Here is a 20,231-nt window from a genome sequence, read left to right as displayed (position 1 = left end):
ATATTTCTATTCATTTTCTTCCAATAAGCAAAAATAACTCCAATCTAGGCACATGCAATCTTTATAGTATTAAAGATGCATCAGGAGAATAAATCTCTCCCTTTTGTGCCATCACACAGTTTTGTGAGAATACACTGCATTTGCAAATGGCTGTTACTGCAAAGAAACTTTGATTACTTTTTAACTGCATTTGAACGCAAATAACCAAACTACAAGGAGTTGAACATTAAGACAGCTCTGTTTGCTCTACTTAAAGCGAAGGCATTGACTCTGGCAACAAGTCTGAACTACCTGCTTATGTAATGGTGCAGCCTCTTTTGGTGTTTAATTGCCTGCAATGTTTGTTTAGAAATACACTGCTGGTTAAAGGTAAAGTCCCGATTATCCAATAATGGGAACAATCCAATTGAATTAATCCAATACATTAGCATTGTTGCTGAAGCTCAAGCTAGCAGGTCTTGATAACTTTTCAAATAATCTGCATAAGTTGCAGACGCAGGGAAGGTTTGGTGTACAGTGCTTAGACTGTAGCATGCTTGGCTGGAGATTGAAAAATCCAGTAACACTGCAACTTTTAAAGGTCTGCAAGTAGCCAATAAAAGGGAAAGTTGTAGTCAGGACAAAAAAGTCAGAGTTCTCACAATGACACAGCTCAGACATGTTGGTGTGTTCTCTTTGTTGGTTATTTGGAAGTTCTGCTGCAGAAGGGACATTGAGAATGACCTAATTTGAGGTCAAAGACTTCTATGTACAATAAAAGCACTACTTTGATGAATGGTTTTGCCCAAGTACATGCATTCACTGGGCCCTTTGCATCTGACTGTGATTGACAAAGAAGTTGTTGGTGTCAGCAGGGTGGTGAAGGTAAGTGTGCTTTTTACGTGAACACATATTGTCTGTGGAACCATCAAGCATGACACAAGTGTTGGGGAATGCACCATTTCAAGTAAATCACACTATCCATTTCTTTGCAAACATACTTTAAATTTTGTCTATGCTGACTGTACATTTTTCTTGTCGTTGGAGGGAGCAGATGTGAAATAGCAAATAGACTATTGGATTTCCGGTTTCCTTAGACTTGGAATTTTGCAATGGGATCACCAGGCTGTATGCAGTAAGGCCCTGAATTTCCCTCATTGCTTCTCTCCCTATTTCAAAAATGCAATCTCTGTGGAGTACCACTCACTCATGGTTTCATGGTTGCTTCCTAAAAAAAATGTCAGCTAATGCACGTGATGATCCTTCTATGACTGTTCACAATGTGCACATTCTTTCCAGGCAGACAAACCCTGGGCTAATCCTGATGCCCAAATTAATGCGATTTGAATATCACAAGAAAAAGCCAATCATGGTTCAACATCCTATCCAGTTGGCACCTTCTTTCCACAAAAAACATGATGATAATACCTGTTGCAAACATGGCAATTAACATAGTGATACAGGCTTGCTCTGCAAGACACATGATTGGCATGTCCATAAAGACTTTTGCCAATTTTTTTAGATGCACCATAAAAAGCATCCTACGTGGATGCATCACAGCACAGTATGGCAACTGCTGTTCCCAAGACTGCAAGAAACTACAGAGAGTTGTGAATACAGTCCAGTCGATCATGCAAATCAGCCTTCCATCCCTTGACTACATCTATATTTCCTACTGCCTCAGGAATGCAACCAACATAATCAAAGACCCCTCCCATTACGGTTATACTTTCTTCCACCCTCTTCCATTGGGCAGAAGATATAAAAGTTTGAAAATGCGTGTGAACAGATTCAAGAACAGCTTATTCCCCGCTGTTATCAGACTTTTGAATGGACCTCTCAAATGTTAATGTTAATCTCTCTCACTGCACCTTCTCTGTGGCTGTAACACTGCACTCTGTCCTGCTATCCCTGATGCACTTTGTATGGTACAATCTACCTGTATAGCAAGCAAAATAACAACGCTCTTCAATGTATCTTGGTACATGTGACAACAATTAATCATACTCAAACTCAAACATACCCCTTAGGTGGTTTGAAAGAATCTGTTAATGTTCACATTTTATACTCTGGTAACCTTCTACAGGAAGTGGTGTCCCTATCCCAGACATTGTGTGAAAGCCACTCTGTATTAGCATTGTTACAGCCTGCCTTATGGACTGTGATATGTCCAGACTTGTGTCGAGTGATCCCAAGGTAGTGATTTTGTTGCACTTGTATTTGTTTGTCCTTTATGAATTCCTCTTTCTTTCCTAAAGAAGCCTAACAGAACGTTGTGCACACCACTTTGGATGGTGTAGTTTGGTTATTAGCAGTTACCAAAAATAATGAAAGAAAGCTTTACCCTTTGATTTGGCATTCAAACTTCCATAACAAAAACAACTAACGTATGGAACCAAATGCAGCAAATTTGAACAAAAACAAAAACAAAATGTTTTAAGACCCGAAAGAATCTTATTGAGCAAGTCCCAGAATCCCCAAAACATTTGAATAAATATTTAATCTGCTTGCAGACAACACGTGTCACTTGAAGGGTCTAATTTTTCCTTCAAAATGAGTCATTAAAAAATTAAGTTTATTACACCTTCAGTGCATGGTTGAAAGACCAATTTATGCATGTGCCCAATGATAATGAGGCTCCATGCCTTGAGGTTACAGAGCTTTGTTTCCAACTTTAAAAATAAATAAAATGTGTTTCATATCAGAATTCAGTTTTGAGACTCTCAAAGAAGAATTAATATTTTTGAATCAAATTATGCATTTTGCTGAGAACACAATTCATCTCCAAGGGACTGGACACTAACTTTCCATGCTGTACGTCTTTATGACTGCACTTTGGAAATCCATGTACAAAAGTCAAGCCTGATACTCTAGAACAGAGTCAAAAATCACATGACACCAGGTTACTTTGTGGTTTCAAATGAACCTGTTGGACTATAACCCGGTATCATGTGATTTTTGCTTTTGCCCGAAACGTCGATTTTACTGCTACCTCGGATGCTGCCTGAACTGCTGTGCTCTTCCAGCATCTGCAGTCATTGTTTTTACCAAGTTGATTTTTGACTTTGTCTACCCCACTCCAACACCGGCATTTCCACATGACTCTATGACAGTACTAAGGAAGTGCTGCACTGTTGGGTGAGTTGTTAAGCAGAGCCTATTCGTCTGCGCGGGTGGAAGTAAATGATTTGTGGCACTATTTTGAAGAAGAGCAGGGAAATATCCCACATTGTCTTGGCCAATATTAATCCCTCAACCAACTTCACAAAAAAAATCTGATCATTATTACATTGTTATAGGAGTTTGCTTTGCACAATATTGACTTGTTTCCTACAGTGGCTAATTTTTGTGGTAACAAATTCCAGACTCACCACACTCTGGATGAAGGAATTTCTCCTCATCTCAGACCTAAATGATCTACACAGGATCCTTATACTGTGACCCCTTGTTCTGCACTCCCCTGTCATCAGAAACAAAAACAGAAAGTGCTGGAGAATCTCAACACGTTTGGCAGCATCTGTAGAGAGAAACACAGAGTTAATGCTTTGAGTCCAGTGATTCTTTGTCAGAACGGAAACTAGCTGGGAAAGGGAGGGATTTATGCTGATGACAGGGTCGGGTGAGGGTAGGGAGGACATGCATGGAGAAGGGGACTAGAGGGAGAGAGAAAAAAAGGGTAAGCCATCAAAGAGATTGTTAATGATGAACTGAGGGAGAGATAAATGCTGGGTAGAGTGTTAACAAGAAAATGTAAATGGTTGAAAATGGATTGGTCGTGCGAGGAGCAACCCATTCGGGACAGAACCGAAAGGTATGGGGGTGCTTGTTCACACCGAAATTGTTTGAGCCCTGAAGGCTATGAGGTACTCAGGCTGAAGACATCTCAGTTTATTCCTGTGATGAGGGAGTTATGGCCCATACCAGTTAGAGTTTAGAATAAGTAAAGGTGAAGTTATTGAAAATTTCTGAGATTTGCTTTTATTTTCAATTCTCCAATATCTACAGTATTTCAGTTTTATGGGCAGCACGGTGGCGCAGTGGTTAGCACTGCTGCCTCACAGCGCCAGAGACCCGGGTTCAATTCCCGCCTCAGGCGACTGACTGTGTGGAGTTTGCACGTTCTCCCCGTGTCTGCGTGGGTTTCCTCCGGGTGCGGGTCAGGTGAATTGGCCAGGATAAATTGCCCGTAGTGTTAGGTTAAAGGGGTAAATGTAGGGGTATGGGTGGGTTGCGCTTCGGCGGTTCGGTGTGGACTTGTTGGGCCGAAGGGCCTGTTTCCACACTGTAAGTAATCTAATCTAATCTAATTAACTCCTTCCCACCAATAGGGCGACTTGTATGGAGTCCTCGCTCCTAGATTAGAGTGGTGCTGGAAAAGCACAGTAGGTCAGGCAGCATCCGAGGAGCAGGAAAAAGCCCTTCATCAGGCGCTCCCATGTGTCCGATGTATGGAGTCCTCTTGGTCGATAGGGCGGCGCTCCTCGGTCTCGATGTATGGAGTCCTCCTGGTCGATAGGGCGGCGCTCCTAGGTCTCGATGTATTGAGTCCTCCTGGCCGATAGGGCGGCGCTCCTAGGTCTCGATGTATTGAGTCCTCCTGTCGATAGGGCAGCGCTCATAGATCAGATGGGTTTGAGTCCTCCTGGCCGATAGGGCGGCGCTCCTAGGTCTCGATGTATTGAGTCCTCCTGGCCGATAGGGCGGCGCTCCTCGGTCTCGATGTATTGAGTCCTCCTGGCCGATAGGGCGGCGCTCCTAGGTCTCGATGTATTGAGTCCTCCTGGCCGATAGGGCGGCGCTCCTAGGTCTCGATATATTGAGTCCTCCTGACCGATAGGGCGGCGCTCCTAGATCAGATGGGTTTGAGTAGTGATGGTGCGTTGTGTTCAGGGTTAATGTCTTTGATGTTTTTTAAACAGACTGTTTAACAGCTGTGGGCCTTGGATATATCGATGTTGCTATGGTGGTGAAAAGGCTTTAATTGTATTGTACTCCAGCCGGTAAGCGTGTGGAGAGGATGTGGTGAAGATGCACCGGGATTTATTTCCCCCGGCCTGGGACAGCCCTCGGGATCCCGAGTAAAACAAAATGTCTGAGCTTGTGAGGCTCTGCCTTTGTTACCGGGGCCGGGGCCGGGGCCGGGGCCGGGGCCCTGGCCCTGGCCCTGGCGGTAAGCGAGCTCCCTCTTGGCTACTTGCATATTCAGGCCCCTTGGCCGCGCTGTGAGACCTGTGCAGTCCTCCCACCTGTTCAGGAGCAGAGCCTTCGTGGGAGAGGGAGAAAGGGCTGTCACCTGCTTCCTGACACCAACTGACTGCACACCAGACAGACCTTCTCCTGGCACTCACTTCACACACACCCCCCCAGTCCCAACTACACTCGAACTTAAAATATCCTCTTACCCGAAATCCAGGGGTTTATTGGGGAAGAGAATCGAATTTGTAGTGTCATGCCAATTTAGAGAAAAAATGAGCAAAAAGGAACTCTTATTGAATGTCTTTGCCATATAATATACCAAAGTAAATCATGCAAGCTGACCACTGCAGTTTTATTGCACTTAAATCCAGTGCTGTTTATAATGGTATAACTGTCACCAGAATTAGCAGATCTTGGTTACTTGAAGTCTTAACATTTAAATTTAACAAAATTCAAAACATTTTTTATTTCACTTTAAAAATCACCCTGCTTTACTTAACTTGAGCCCAGAGTGAAGTTCTACCTGTGAAGTGATTTAAGGAAAATCCAGTAAATTCTCATTTACTGCAATACCTCAACAAATCCCATCTCAAAGGAAGGATTAAAGTTCAGGTAAAGTCAGTGAAAGCCAGTCATTTTTGCAAGCAGGTTTCAGAGTGCAAGAATGTGTTGAAGTCTGATGTTTATGTAGTCCAAAGAGCTTCAAACTTGTAGATATTTTACGCTGATATTGGCAAACGCCTTGAAAGACTGCAGTGGTTTTTCTTTGCATTTCATTTTTCTTGTGGTTTGATTCAAAGAATAATGTAGTTTCATGCCATTTAAAAGCTTTATGAGGCATAGTTATGCTCATTTGGTCAGAAAAATCTTTGGAATTTACATGAGAAATATTTTGTAATGTCGCATTGTTACAGTAAATCTGTGAATGAATTTTTCACAATTTCTGAATGCAATGTGAACTATTAAGAAATTAACACCAAAACAATATTTGTGTTTTTGTATTATCTGCTTTTTAAATGTATAAAATTAAATCAAAGATGATATCAAAGATTAGTTTTTGCAGGAATAAAGATTATGGAATGCCAGCTTCTCAAAAGTGGATTCAAACTTTCAAACCGCCATGATGCGATTTGAACTAATACCTAGGCTTCTGCATAACTGGTCCAGTAGTACAACCTGTATTTTTCATGTTCCTTAATATTAGGTTATTGATTGATTGTCAGTATTCAATATAACTACTTGCTATCTGCCCACTTGTCAAATCAGTAACTAACACCAGTCAGAAGATTGATTATGGGAATTTTTCAATTGAATGGCTCAGCTACCTCACATTAGCAAAGTTATCAGGGAGCCAAGATATAAATTCTGAAATGAACTTTTATGTAATTTTCAGAGCTTTCACTAAAATATTTTACGAGACCTGTAGTAACAGGTTCTGCGTCTACTTGTGGGTATCTTGTTGAGAGATATTTTGAGAGAAAATGCCATCAATGTTTGCTTAGTGGAACCTCTGGATGCTTCCAACAGCTGGTTAGGGAGTCATATTTAATTTGGCTCAATCAGGTTAAACTGATCACACAACAAACAATTTTGAGATTTAGCACCCTCAGAACATTTACTTTTGAAATTTCTTGAAATATTCTCAACTTCTATTGTATACAATAACTCAAACAAAATTTTAGAAAATAAATCAGTGCAAAATTTGTGATATGAAGTGTATTTTGCAAGGTTTGTGAAGGTTTGTAGCTCAGGTTGAGATTTAGGGTGTAGGTTTGCTCGCTGAGCTGTAGGTTTGATATCCAGATGTTTCATTACCTGGCTAGGTAAAATCATCAGTGGCGATCTACAAGTGAAGCGAAGCTGTTGTCTCCTGCTTTCTATTTATATCTTTCTCCTGGATGGGGTTCCTGGGGTTTGTGGTGATGTCATTTCCTGTTTGTTTTCTGAGGGGTTGATAGATGGCATCTAGATCTATGTGTTTGTTCAAAAAATGCAGTGCGCAGATTCCTCAAGAACAAACCACGACAAGCAGACCAAACACAGCCAGAAACCCTAACCACCTTACCATACATCAAAGAAGTTTCAGAAATGACAGCCAGACTACTAAGACCCCTCGGAATCCTAGTAGCGCACAAACCCACCAACACTCTCAAACAAAAACTAACAAACTTAAAAGACCCAGTACATCCCATGGACAAAACCAACGTCATCTACAAAATTCCATGCAAGGACTGCCACAAACACTACATAGGACAAATAGGAAGAAAGTTAGCCACCAGGATACACGAACACCAGCTAGCCACAAAAAGACACGACCCCATCTCCCTCGTAGCCCTACACACGGATGAAAAAAGCCACCATTTCGACTGGGACAACACATCTATCCTGGGACAGGCTAAGCAAAGGCATGCCAGAGAATTCCTAGAGGCCTGGCACTCCCAACCACAATGCCATAAACAAACACACAGATCTAGATGCCATCTATCAACCCCTCAGAAAACAAACAGGAAATGACATCACCAGATATAAATATAAATAGAAAGCAGGAGACAACAGCTTCGCTTCACTTGGAGGGCGCCACTGATGATGTTACCTAGCCAGGTAATGAAACATCTGGATATCAAACCTACAGCTCAGCGAGCAAACCTACACCCTGAAGTATATTTTATTCAATGCAAAGGCTGATTAAGGTAATTGGAAAAGGAGGCTGAGGTAGGGAGATTTACTTGATGTGTAAAATTGAAAGTCCTAGATGGAGTGAATAAAAAATGAAGAAAATAATCAGTACATCAATTTAAAATAATTGACACAAAGATTACAGAGAAGTTCAGGAAGTTTTCACCTTCAGGATGGTAGGGGTTTGGAATTCACTGTCTGAAAGAATGGTAGAGGCAGAAACCCTGAAGCAGATGGCCATCTCTTTGTTGTAAATTTTTTACCTTTCTTTTCAAGTTTCTTATCATTTGGATGTGAATAAACTGCAAACGAGATGGAAGAAAACTGATTTGGTTAGAGTACTAAGACTATTTTCAGTTAAACTCTGTTTGACGCAGTGTTCTGCTGGAAAGTGAATTCTATTTTTATTACAAAGTTCTAGGACCTTTCTTAATTGCTATTTTGGAGATTGTGTCCTTTTAATTCTCTAGTTGTAATACAGTTTTTTGAGTACGGGGAGCTCTGTTTTTATGACGTGGGTTATTGGGATTTTCAGCATGCTTTGGAGACAATGATAGTGTCTCATTTATTCTTGTAAAACTGCTCACTAGTTATCTTCAAGGATTTGTTTTTCACATTTATTCTGTGAATTATATTGAAGTAGTTGAGCAAGTTGGAAAAGATCTATTGGTTTCAGTAGACTTAATGCTCAACACTCCCAGTCACTCTGGAACTGTAATCAACAAGAAAGTGAATATAAAATAGAATCAAACAGAATACAAGTCAGAGGAAGATAAGCTCTGTCCATCTCTGCCATTGTTTAGAAGATGGCATTGAAGGATGGGAATCTAATGATAGATGATTAATAAACTGCGAATATTACACCACAGGAAAGCTGAAGATGTGAAAAATGCCTTAATTAAGACCATAAGACATAGGAGCGGAAGTAAGGCCATTCGGCCCATCGAGTCCACTCCGCCATTCGATCATGACTGATGGGCATTTCAACTCCACTTACCCGCATTCTCCCCGTACCATTTAGGAAGTTATAGAATTGTAATTTAACAATTTTCCTTTTGTAGACCCAATCAGTAAATTTGGCAGTGACAGCCTTTGAGAGAAAGTGAGGACTGGAGGTTAGAGGCGAGGTAGCATCCAAGGAACAGAAGAATAGATGTTTCGGGTATAAGCCCTTCATCAAGGATGTGTGGGGGAAGGGGGCTGAGAGATAAATAGGAGGGTGGAGGTGGGAATTGGGAGGGGAAGTTAGCTGGGAAGGCGATGGGTAGATGCAGGTAGGGAGTGATAGGTCAGGGGAGGGTGGAGCAGATATGTGGGAAGGAAGATGGACAGGTAGGACAGTTCAAGAGGGCGGTGCTGAGTTGTAGGGTTGGATCTGGGATGAAGTGGGGAAATGGAAGGTAAGGAAACTGGTGAAGTCGATGTTGATGCCGTGTGGGTGAAGGGTCCCAAGTGGAAGATGAGGCATTCTTCATTGGGTGGCTTGGTTTTGGTGGTGGAGGAGGCCCAGGACTTCCATGTCCTTGATGGAATGGAAAGGGGAGTTGATGTGGTCGGCCACAGGACAGTGGGGTTGTTTGATGTGTGTGTCCCAGAGATGTTCCCTGAAACGTTTTCCGAGTTGGTATGCTGTCTCTCCAGTGTAAAAGAGACCACATCGAAAGCAACAGACACAGTAGATGAGGTGTTGAGATGTGCAGGATAATCTCTACCAGATGTGAAAGGGTCCTTTGGGGCCTTGGACGGAGGTAAGGGGGTGGGGAGGTGTGGGTGCAGGTTTTATACCTCTTGAGGTGGCAAGGGAAGGTGCTGGGAGTGGAGGATGGGGGGGCGTGGACCTAATGAGACCCCACCACCAGAGATATATTTCCCTCCTCACCCCTATCTGCGTTCCGCAGAGACCATTCCTTCCACGACTCCCTCGTTAGGTTCACGTTCCCTAACCAACCCACCTACCACTCCCAGCACCTTGCCTTGCTGCCACAGGAGATGTAAAACCTGCACTCATACCTCCCCCCTCAACTCTGTCTAAGGCCCCAAAGGATGCTTTCACATCTGGCAGGGATTTTCCTGCACATCCAAACACCTCATCTACTGTGTCTGTTGCTCTCGATGTGGTCTCCTCTATATTGGGGAGACAGGATGCCAACTCGCGGAGCGTTTCAGGGAACATCTTTGGGACATATGCACCATACAACCCCACTGCCCTGTGGCTGACCACTTCAACTTCCCCTCCCACTGCCAAGGATATGCAAGTCCTGGGCCGCCTCCACCACCAAATCCAAGCCACCTGACAACTGGAGGAAGAATGCCTCATCTTCTGCCATGGCATCAACGTCGACTTCACCAGTTTCCTTACTTCCCATCCCCCACTTCATCCCAGATCCAACCCTCCAACTCGGCACTGCCCTCTAGAACTGTCCTACCTGTCCATCTTCCTTCCCACATATCCGCTCCACGTTCCCTTCTGACCTACCACTATCATCTCCCACCTGCGTCTACCTATAGCCTTCCCAGATATCTTCCACACACCCCCCAACCCCACCCTCCTATTTATCTCTCAGCCCACTTCCCCACATTCCTGATGAATGGCTTATGCCTGAATCGTCGATTCTCCTGCTCCTCAGATGCTGCCTGACCTGCTGTGCTTTTCCAGTACTACACTTTTTGACAGTGACAGTCTTTGATCAGTCCATTAAGCTACACCAAAAGGTTGTTTTTTTTCCTGGCTTAGTCATTTGGACATATTTTGTGCATATTTGTATCTGTGTAAGTGTTTTATTAGTTTATTATCAACAAATCAAAAATCTTGTTGCTTTAGAGATCACCCTTTTAAGACAGAGAAGAATATTTTTCTGAGGATTTGTGGCATTAGATTAGATTTCCTACATTGTGGAAACAGGCCCTTAAGCCCAACAAGTCCACACTGACCCTCCGAAGAGTAGCCCACCCAGACTCATTCCCCTACATTTACCCCTGACGAATGCACCTAACACTATGGGCAATTTAGCATGGCCAATTCACCTGACCTGCACGTCTTTTGGAATGTGGGAGGAAACCAGAGCACCCGGAGGAAACCCATGCAAACACTAGAGAATGTGCAAATTCCATGCAGGTAGTTGCCTGAAGCGAGAATCAAACCCGGGTCCCTGGCGTGGTGAGGCAGCAGTGCTAACCACTGAGCCACTGTGCCGCTCCTTTGGCTTTGGAACTCTGACTCGGAAGGTGGTAGAAGGCAGTCATTATTTTTAAGATGGTGGTAGACAAATTCTTATTAGACAAGGGGAGGTTATTGGGGTTAGATGAGAATATGGAATACAGAACGCAAACAGATCAGCTGTGATCTGATTGAATGGTAAAACAGGCTCAAGTGGCCAAATTATCGTCATCTGCTCCTATTTTGTGTGTATGTTTATATGATAAATACTCCTTAAAACCTCTTTCACTAAGTGTTTGGTCACATTGCCTAATGCTATGTTAAGTTTTGTCTGATTATTCTTTGGGACTATGTTATTAGGTTAAAGGTGCTACAAGCAGCAACAGACTGTGTTATCTTAATGCCTTTCAGTTTTATTGATTTAATTTCAAGCCCTATGTTGGAATGCAAAGATCCATAAAGTTTTGAAAAATGTTATTTTTGTAGAATCTTGTAACGTGACTGACCTAACTGTTCTCATTTGCAGGCTTGTCTTTATACAAGATAATGTTCATGGAACAGTGTAAGGCAAAGTACTTTATTGGCCAGCCAATTTGCATTTAGTGGAAGTTTCCAAAGCACTAACGGAGATGGGTATGAGAATTAAACTACACAGTGCTGACCACCCTAATAACCTTCTTAAGGAACTTAATAAGTTTAGGTTGTCCGAAACCATGTGTGATGTAATCATCATGGTTGGCAACAGGACATTTTCAGCACACAAATCAGTGCTTGCATGTGCTGCTGGCTACTTCCAGAAGCTCTTTCTGAATTCTGAGGTTAATACTGCAAGAACATACGTGGTAGACTTCATCACCCCGGCAAATTTTGAAAGAATCTTGAATTTTATCTATACAGCTGAGCTTTTTACTGATCTCATTAATGTTGGTGTTATCTATGAGATGGCAGAGAAGTTGGGAATGCAAGATCTTCTGAAGGCTTGCTACTCCACGTTTCCTGACTTGGAAAAGACAGAAACCAATAAACCAACAGATCAATCACCCGAAGGCTATGCACCTCTCACCGGGGCTTCAAATGACCAAAACACCCCCATGTCAGACTCCAGGGGCCCAGGCCCACAATTTTGTCAAAACAGAAGTTACATAATGCAGGTTGAAGTAGGAGAGAGTTTTAAAAGTGAAGAGCGAAATCTTGTGAATGAAAATGGCCCAAGTATGCCAGTGATGTACCAACAGTCAACAAAAACTGAAGATAACCTGGAGATGGAATACAGCCAATGCACAACAAGTGAGAATGTGCCTTTGACCTCTAATAAAGGCCCATGTGAGCTGTATGAAATACAGAGTAATGGATATTATAATCAAACCAGTTTACTGGTCACTGGAGAATCTCTCAAAGAGAGTAGTAATTCCTGTGTCAGTAACAATGTCGACCTCCAGGTTCAATCAATGAAGGAAATGGAGTGCATGCAGTTTGATGGTATTGAACAGGATGGCCTTAATTTTGATGACCATCAAGAGAGCAGAGGTCCTTCTGAAGAAATAATCGAGTTAACAGATGACAGTGAAGATGACAATCTTGTCTGTGTTAAGGATAGTAATGGTGAAGGTAAGAGTATGCCATGCCAGGTGTGTGGCAAGGTCTTGGCAGCCAACATAGGAATGATTAGGCAACACGGTAAACTCCACATTGATGCAAAAGAGGGGCTGTGTACTGTGTGTGGCGCCAAGTTCACTGATAGGAGCTCTCGAATCACCCATGTTTTGTCTCATGTTGGAATTTTTCTCTTCTCGTGTGACATGTGTGAAATGAAATTTGTAACACAGTGGCAAGTGGCTGGACACAGGAAAGGGAAGCCACATGATGCTAACATTATTGTCCAACCAAATACCATCTTGCCTGCTGAAGCTAATTTTGGTGGCTCTCCCACAGAACTGTTTTGTGCTGTCTGTGGAAAGACAGTGACTAAAGACTATCTTGCTGTGAAAGACCATATCCTTTCCCATCTTGACATGAAAAGTCTCTCCTGTTGTGTCTGTGAGCAGCCATATAGATCAGTCTGTAGCTTAATGTGGCATGTTTTATCCCACATGAATATATCAATCTTTTCCTGTTCTGTATGTGGTAATAGCTTTGTAGACCGAACTGTTCTAGAGCAACATATGGCTTCACACCAGGGTATGGAGTATTTATATGAATGTAATTTCTGCTGTAGAAAGTTTCGGTTAGAAGCCTCTTATCAGAACCATGTGAAGATACATAAGAGGAATAACTTGGATGGCACAAAAGGTCTAACTACTCCACACCAGTGGCTCAAAAAAACCTTAACAACATCACCATCAGATGAGTCTACAAGTGATGGACATGTGCCTGGTGTACACCAAGAGACCCTTCTGACCCTTCCCTCAAACCAAGGCAAAGCCAACTCCAAAGGGAACTGGTATGAATGTGAATTTTGTGGTAAAAGGTTTTCCCATTCTAGTGAGTTTCAGTATCATCTCCGAATCCACTCAGGAGAGAAGCCCTATGAATGCAAGCTGTGCCACAAGTTCTTCAGGGGGCGATCGACTGTCAAAAATCATCTAAAGACTCATTCAGGTGCCCTTATGTATTGCTGCACGGTTTGCCAGAAGTATTGTCCCACCTTGAACCTTATGATTAAACATGTGGAGATGCACAAAGATGGGGGCCTACCTCCTGACTTTAACATTGCACAGACATTCATGTACATCGTGCATTCCAAACAGTCAGTAAAAATGATGGACTAACCCTTACCCGAAAAGGAAACCGTTCCATTGTTGATTTGAAAAAACTGTATTCAGACATAAACTTCAAATAAAGTCTCATTTTAGTGTACAGTGAAACCTTCAATTCTAAGATCAGATTTTTAAAAAAGGTGTTAGTTATGGAACTTTAAAAAAATTATAAAAATTGCTACCTAATGGTGCTAACTTTACTGTAAAATGAAGTTGTCATTTTATTTTTATCTCTGGTAATAGTGAATGTGCTACTGTGTAAAAATCAAATGTCTCTATTGCACTGTAGTTTAAGCATCAAAATCCACATTGATATCAATGAAGGAAATGGATTGCATGCAGTTTGATGGTATTGAACAGGATGGCCTTAATTTTGATGACCATCAAGAGAGCAGAGGTCCTTCTGAAGAAATAATCGAGTTAACAGATGACAGTGAAGATGACAATCTTGTCTGTGTTCAGGATAGTAATGGTGAAGGTAAGAGTATGCCATGCCAGGTGTGTGGCAAGGTCTTGCCAGCCAACATAGGAATGATTAGGCAACACGGTAAATTCCACATTGATGCAAAAGAGGGGCTGTGTACCGTGTGGTGCCAAGTTCACTGATGGGAGCTCTCGAATCACCCACGTTGGAATTTTTCTCTTCTCGTGTGACGTGTGAAATGATTCAGTGATTGACAGTTTTCTGCTTTAGGATTTGCTCTCAAAATGTACAGAGTTATATGGTAGTGTTGGCTACTGCTGTCACAGTCTCCAAGGAATTAAAACTCTGGGCCAGTGAGGGCAGTCACCTAAAGGTGGGTTTACACTAGCCTAATCACTTAATCTGGAACCAGGGGAAATGTTTACCGTATTCAAATCAAACTCTTAAGCATTTGCTGTATTGTCATACAATCTGAATTTCTGCCATTGCAGGCAAGCTATGTACATCCATTAGTATGAGAAATTGTGTACTGTAACTCAATGCTTCAGCAATACAATTTTTTTCTACCTTGTCTAATCTCTTGCTTATATAGGTCCTTTGAATTGGATGATTAAACTGTTGAACCTCATTTTATTTGGACAAGTCCAGTTCTGAAGAAGGGTCACTGGATTTGAAACATTAACTCTTATTTTCTCCACAGATGCTGCCAGACCAGCTGGGTTTTTCCAGCAATTTCTGTTTTTGTTTTTGTGGCAAAACTCATTGATATCCAGTAACAATATGAACTTAAGGTAAAATCTTCAGAATGCTGATGAAATTTACTAACCCACTTAATAGTGTCTGCTCTGACTCCTAGTTCTCACATTGTTTATGTCTCATTTGGAGTATATTAATAATCTGACATTGTTCATGGGTGGTTATTTGAAAGAATTGTCTAGGTAAATATTCAGATCTCTTTATTGATTTTCTTGAACTACCAGATAGTTGTTTGACATGGATTTTGTTTTAACTACAGGGAGTACTTGCACTTCAAGGTCATTATACAAAGTAAGAGTGTGTTAGTATCTGAGGCTGAGGAAGATCCAGTACTATGGGGAGAGCACAGTATAGTAGAAACGTTCCAAAGGCATTATGGGATTCAGAGCCGCCTCCTGCTCTGTGAACCTTAATGATTCTGTGGAAGGTTTTGAATAATTTTTTTCTGATAGCTCAGTTTATAAATGTATAATGTAGTATGGTAGTGAACTGTAGTGACCAAGTTACCTGAGACCCTAGAATTGATTATTTGTCTTCTGCTGATATCACATTTTTCTTTTACGAATGGGGACAACTTCTCCCCTTCAACTCTGAAATCTGAACATGATTTTGAAAACCACCTACAAATCTCCTCTCAGACACTTTCTCTCCAAGGAAAACAGTCCCAACTTCTTCAATCTACCCTCATCACTGAAATTTCTCATTCCTAGAATCAGTCTTGTAAATTGCCTCTGAACTGTTTCCAGTGTGTTCACATTTTTCCTATACCCATAGCTGCAATAACTGACAATAACTGCAGCTCAGGTTAAACAAAATAGGGAGAATTTAAGGTGATTGGGAAAAAGATAAAGGCAACATGTGGAAAAACTTTTTTTCAGTGCAGGATTAGGATCTGAAAGTGTGGTGGAGACAAAATCAATCAGTGCTTTCAAAATGAATTTAGATAAACATCTGGAGAGAGAAAATATGCAGGGTTATGGGGGAGTGGGACTTGCTCTTGCATAGTCAGTGTGGATATGATGGGCTTGAATAGCTTCCTGTGGTGTAGGCATTCTACATTTTTTTTATAAAGTTGCAAATCTGCTCCACTGGCTAGGAAGTGAAATAGCTCTTCTGCCAGGAGCATCAACATCCAGTGCTATGGTATGTTGGCAGGGCTGGGTTTAAATCTGTGAACCTTTACACACTGAATTCCTCATTTCTGCTGAGTTGCAAGGTTGGATGCCAGTTAGATGTAAAAAGAGCTTTTCACCAGCAGAGAAGGTAACCTGGCAACCAGCCTCACCTTGAGCCAATCTTATACACCTCCAGTATGTTTTTGGCAAAGGCCTAGGAATCAGCTCACAAAGCTGTGGTTGGAGCTTAACCAGAGATGCTGTTAAGTACAGGAAAGGAGGGAATTACTATGAACCCCAGTTAAAGGGACCAAGGCAGCACCAAAGTTGGAAAGAGTTCGGAGAGTTGGTTTGAAAAGCTCATAGTTGTGGATAGGAAAGTCGAGTGAGGTAATCAGTTCTGTAGTTTGAGGTTCTGGCAAAGATTAATTTAGTGTAAATACTTATGATAGACCTTGGAGGAAAAATTATTCCGAACACAGCAAAAAAAAAAGCATGAGTACAGGTAAGATTTCCTCTCTGCAGCACGTAAGACACATTCTGTGATTTCTATAGAATGTACATATGGATGTACATAGAATGTGGTAATTGGAGTTTGAGGAATAAGTAGTTCTGGGTTCAAAGCCTTCTCAGCAGAATTCTTAGTCTGCTTGTTAATTCATAACCACATTGGAGAATGTGTCACTGAACCAGGTTGTTTTCATTTGAGAGGAAATTAATTCAGGTGATTAGGGAAAAAAACTCAATTTAGAGGATTTATAATATGCTAAAACAATGTGGCTCAGGAACAACAGAGACCTCAACTTTGAACTACTGTAAAACTGGCACCTTTTTTGTACAAAAAAGCATTACCACATTTTACCCTTTTAAAAAACCGTTTGAGACATGTTTTCCAGATTGTTCTGTTAAGATGTCAAACAGATAGCATACTGGTGCTGTGGATTACTTATTTAACAGGCAATTTGATTAATAGATGTGTATGTACCAACATTTCATATTTCCAAATGAAACAGATTCAAGTGTTCACACACACACAGTTGTTATGATGCATGAGGCCATTCAGCCCATTATGTCTGCACCAATTCTGAGCATTATGATTCAGTGTCATTTTCCTGCCTTCTCCCCCCCCAACCCTGCACATTTGTTTCTATTTAAATAATCATCCAGTACCCTCTTGAATGCCTCAATTGTATCTGCCTCAATCACACTTTCAAATGGTGCATTCCAGTTCCTAATTACTGTGAATTGTTTTTGCATTAAAAACTGCTTCCGTTGCAAGTCTGTGCGCTCTCATTCTAAATTCTTTTACGAGAAGGAACAGTTTTTCTCCATCTATTCTTTCTAGCCCCACCACCCCCCATGATTTTGAAAACTTATAGAAAATCTTTGTTTTCTCATCAAGGAAAGTAGTCCTAACTTCTCAAATCTATATTCATATCTGAAGTTTCTTAACCCTGGAATCATTCTCATAAACCTTTTTCTGCATGCATTCCATAAGTTAACATCCTGTCCATCTGAGGTTGAACCAGTGTCTTGTCCATTATAACCACCTTGCACCTGTACTCTGTGCCTCTATAAATAAAGGTTAGGTTATTATGCATTTTATTAACTGCTTGCTCTACCTGTCCTGCCACCTTTAGAGACCTATGCACATATACACCAGGTCTCTGTGCTCTGAATGACAGGAATCGAAGGTAATAGAACACTATTTAATATGATTAATCTATTTTGATTTTTCTTCTTAATTGTCTGTGTTGAACCTTTGAGCTGTGAATCCATGTGTTATATTGCAGTACCTCACCTAAGTGACCTTTATCCACCTGATTCTACTCGTGTTCAGTGTCTCCATGCATTCTGAATTCTGTCCAGTGGCATCTTCTGAGTGAAAATTATGGGTGAGCGTTTTCTTTCCCAATCGAATTCCAGGGTATCAAAGCCAGTTGTAGCTCCCAGCATTGCTCAACATTGAATGGTGGATCAAACCTGGACCCTTTAAAAGAACTGTCAGAATATTTATTTTCCACATATACTTAAAATAATACTTATGCATTGCATTTTATTATAAATGATATTGTTGTAATGTTTTTGCGAGGTTTTGAAGCGCAATCCAAGTTTGTTTCTATTTTGGATAGTTGACGATGTTGTAAAGTATTAAGTGGAGCCTTTAAAACACAGCGAAATAGTTTGAGGGAAATTGGGCACCAAGTGAGAATTTGGACAAGGTGGTTCGACGGACATTGAGTGGGGCCGTGGAAGGTTTTGAATGTGGGAGAGATGCAAGCTAGGAGGTTTGAAAAGAGGAACAGGTTATTGAATAGTCTAGAATCGGAACGAACAGTGAACATTACACAGCAGTTTTAGGTCTTTGGGTCTCCCAACAACACACACACAAAATAAATCTTTATGAAGTTTGTACTCAGCGAGGTCCTAAAATAGTGGGTGTGGATTTGATATCCTAAAATTACTTCAATTTGACATTTACCTAGTTGTAGAGGTGGGGTGTAAACAGTGGCCTGGATTTTCTGACCTGACCTGTTTGTGGTAAGAGATCCCGGAGGAGAATAATGCAGGATGTTGGGAGGGAAGTGACCAGGGCCGTCAAACTGACTTGTGCGTCCATCGGTTATCTACATGCCTCAAATCTTCAAACAAATGGAAAGCATACCTGGGGAGGGGGAAGATGGTGGGCTTTGGGAACTCTCCCGGTGTGATTCGGGATATCACAGAGTTTGATTAAAAGCTGCTGAGGGGAGAAAACGGTTGCCTGGCAACCACGGCCTGGAGTCTGCGTGCTGTCGTCAGTTGAAGAGCCAATGGAAACGCACATTATTTGAGACCTCCACCAATGAACGGGCGGGGAGAGAGAAAGCTGCAGTTGGAAATGCTAAGGACAGGGGCTTTCAGTGGCAAGTCTTGAATGTATAGTCTTTTCTGATCTAGTCGTTCATCAACTTATTTGGACATGTTATGACACATCTCCACGACCATCATGTCCAGAGGTGTGACTTGAACCTGATCTTATGGTCTAGAGGTAGGGACGTTACTACTGAGTCAGCATCCTCGAATACCAGAATGTTCTTTTAACTAACCTCGATATGTTATGGCACACTTCCAGGGCAGGTGGGACTCGAACCGAGCTCCCCTCATACCGTATATGATAAATTTCATTCCCTGTCATATTCATCATATTTAACTCCATAATCCTCCAGTCCACCTCTTTTGCCCTTTGACCCACTATTCAACATATCTTGATTTCCTTTTCATTTGCTCACTACTTCTACCCTCACCCCCCCCCCCCCCCCCCCCCGCACACCAAAAGTTTGTCAAGAAACTAGAGGAGTCTCCTGCCTATTTTCTCCTTCAATCCACTTCCCATCCCTACAACTCGATACATTTGTTCACAGTTGTATGATAAAAATCAGTTTGAACTGAAGAAAAAGTATTTACTTTTCCCTTTATGTATCTCTGTTTGCCCGTCCCTCGCCACGTCCGCCCTTACTGTTTCACTCTGACTTTTGTTTCAAAATTTTAACTTTAAAGCAACAACCTTAACTTCAGAAATCCATCTAATCCAATTTACTCCAGTATTAGCCAATGCAGCCGCTCTAATTTACTGTTTAAAACATGCAGCCTGAACATATATTCCACTATTATTTTTCCCAACAATTTTTAATTTCAGTCTATTCAGCTTTGTTCTTGCCCCATTAAAGCCTGGCAGTTAATTATTTTTACTCTGGATTAATCGATGTCATATTCTACCATCACCTTCAACCTTATGGTTCAATGATTACCGCCCCCTTAATATTCACTCAATCAATACTTTTTCTTTTCTGTACGCAGACCTCTTAATCTACTTGGCCCACCTCATTTCCAAGAACCAGCTCTAGCATTGCCTTTTTTGTTTGACTGGACATAACTGCAGTAGAAAATTCTCCCAAACACATTTAGGAACATTTGTCCTTTGCTACCATTATCCCAGACAATGTATTCAATTAAAATTCCCAATTATAACTGTGGTGTTTACACCTCTCTCAAATTTACTTGCAGATTTGCTTCTCCATATCCTTCCCACTAGGTCGTGGTCTGTATATCACAGAGCAAGGTAATTCCACCCTTCTTATTCCTTGGGTCTAGTCAAATTGATTCTGACCTTGAACTCTTTGAAACATCCA

At 41.6% G+C, this 20,231-nt stretch overlaps 2 protein-coding genes across 5 annotated transcripts in view; both read left to right on the top strand.

Annotated features, from left to right (window-relative positions):
• Positions 1-1,089: 1,089 nt before the first annotated feature.
• Positions 1,090-20,231, top strand: part of LOC122543281 (uncharacterized) — a 43,800-nt gene continuing 24,658 nt past the window's right edge. The window contains exon 1 of one of the 3 annotated variants that reach the window (XR_015755742.1): positions 1,090-3,117. The gene's annotated coding sequence lies outside the window, so the exon portion shown is untranslated. Of the gene's footprint in view, positions 3,118-18,952; positions 19,091-20,231 lie in introns of those variants that run through there. The other 2 variants (XR_015755741.1, XM_087985562.1) reach the window with 2 other exon arrangements.
• Positions 4,838-14,886, top strand: LOC148134693 (zinc finger and BTB domain-containing protein 39-like). 2 transcript variants are annotated; one of them, XM_087985558.1, is made up of 2 exons: positions 4,838-4,979; positions 11,535-14,886. In XM_087985558.1, exon 2 carries the CDS (start codon positions 11,638-11,640, stop codon positions 13,774-13,776), a length of 2,139 nt encoding a protein of 712 aa, XP_087841684.1. In that variant the 5' UTR covers positions 4,838-4,979; positions 11,535-11,637; the 3' UTR covers positions 13,777-14,886. The 2 variants fall into 2 exon arrangements, with proteins under 2 accessions (XP_087841684.1, XP_087841685.1); XM_087985559.1 differs by having other exon boundaries at positions 4,845-5,787.

Source organism: Chiloscyllium plagiosum, unplaced genomic scaffold, assembly GCF_037043375.1.
Source record: "Chiloscyllium plagiosum isolate Xiang-an unplaced genomic scaffold, Cpla_swu_hap1 HiC_scaffold_53X, whole genome shotgun sequence".
Lineage (NCBI taxonomy): Eukaryota > Metazoa > Chordata > Chondrichthyes > Orectolobiformes > Hemiscylliidae > Chiloscyllium > Chiloscyllium plagiosum.
This window is presented reverse-complemented; position numbering and strand designations above follow the sequence as displayed.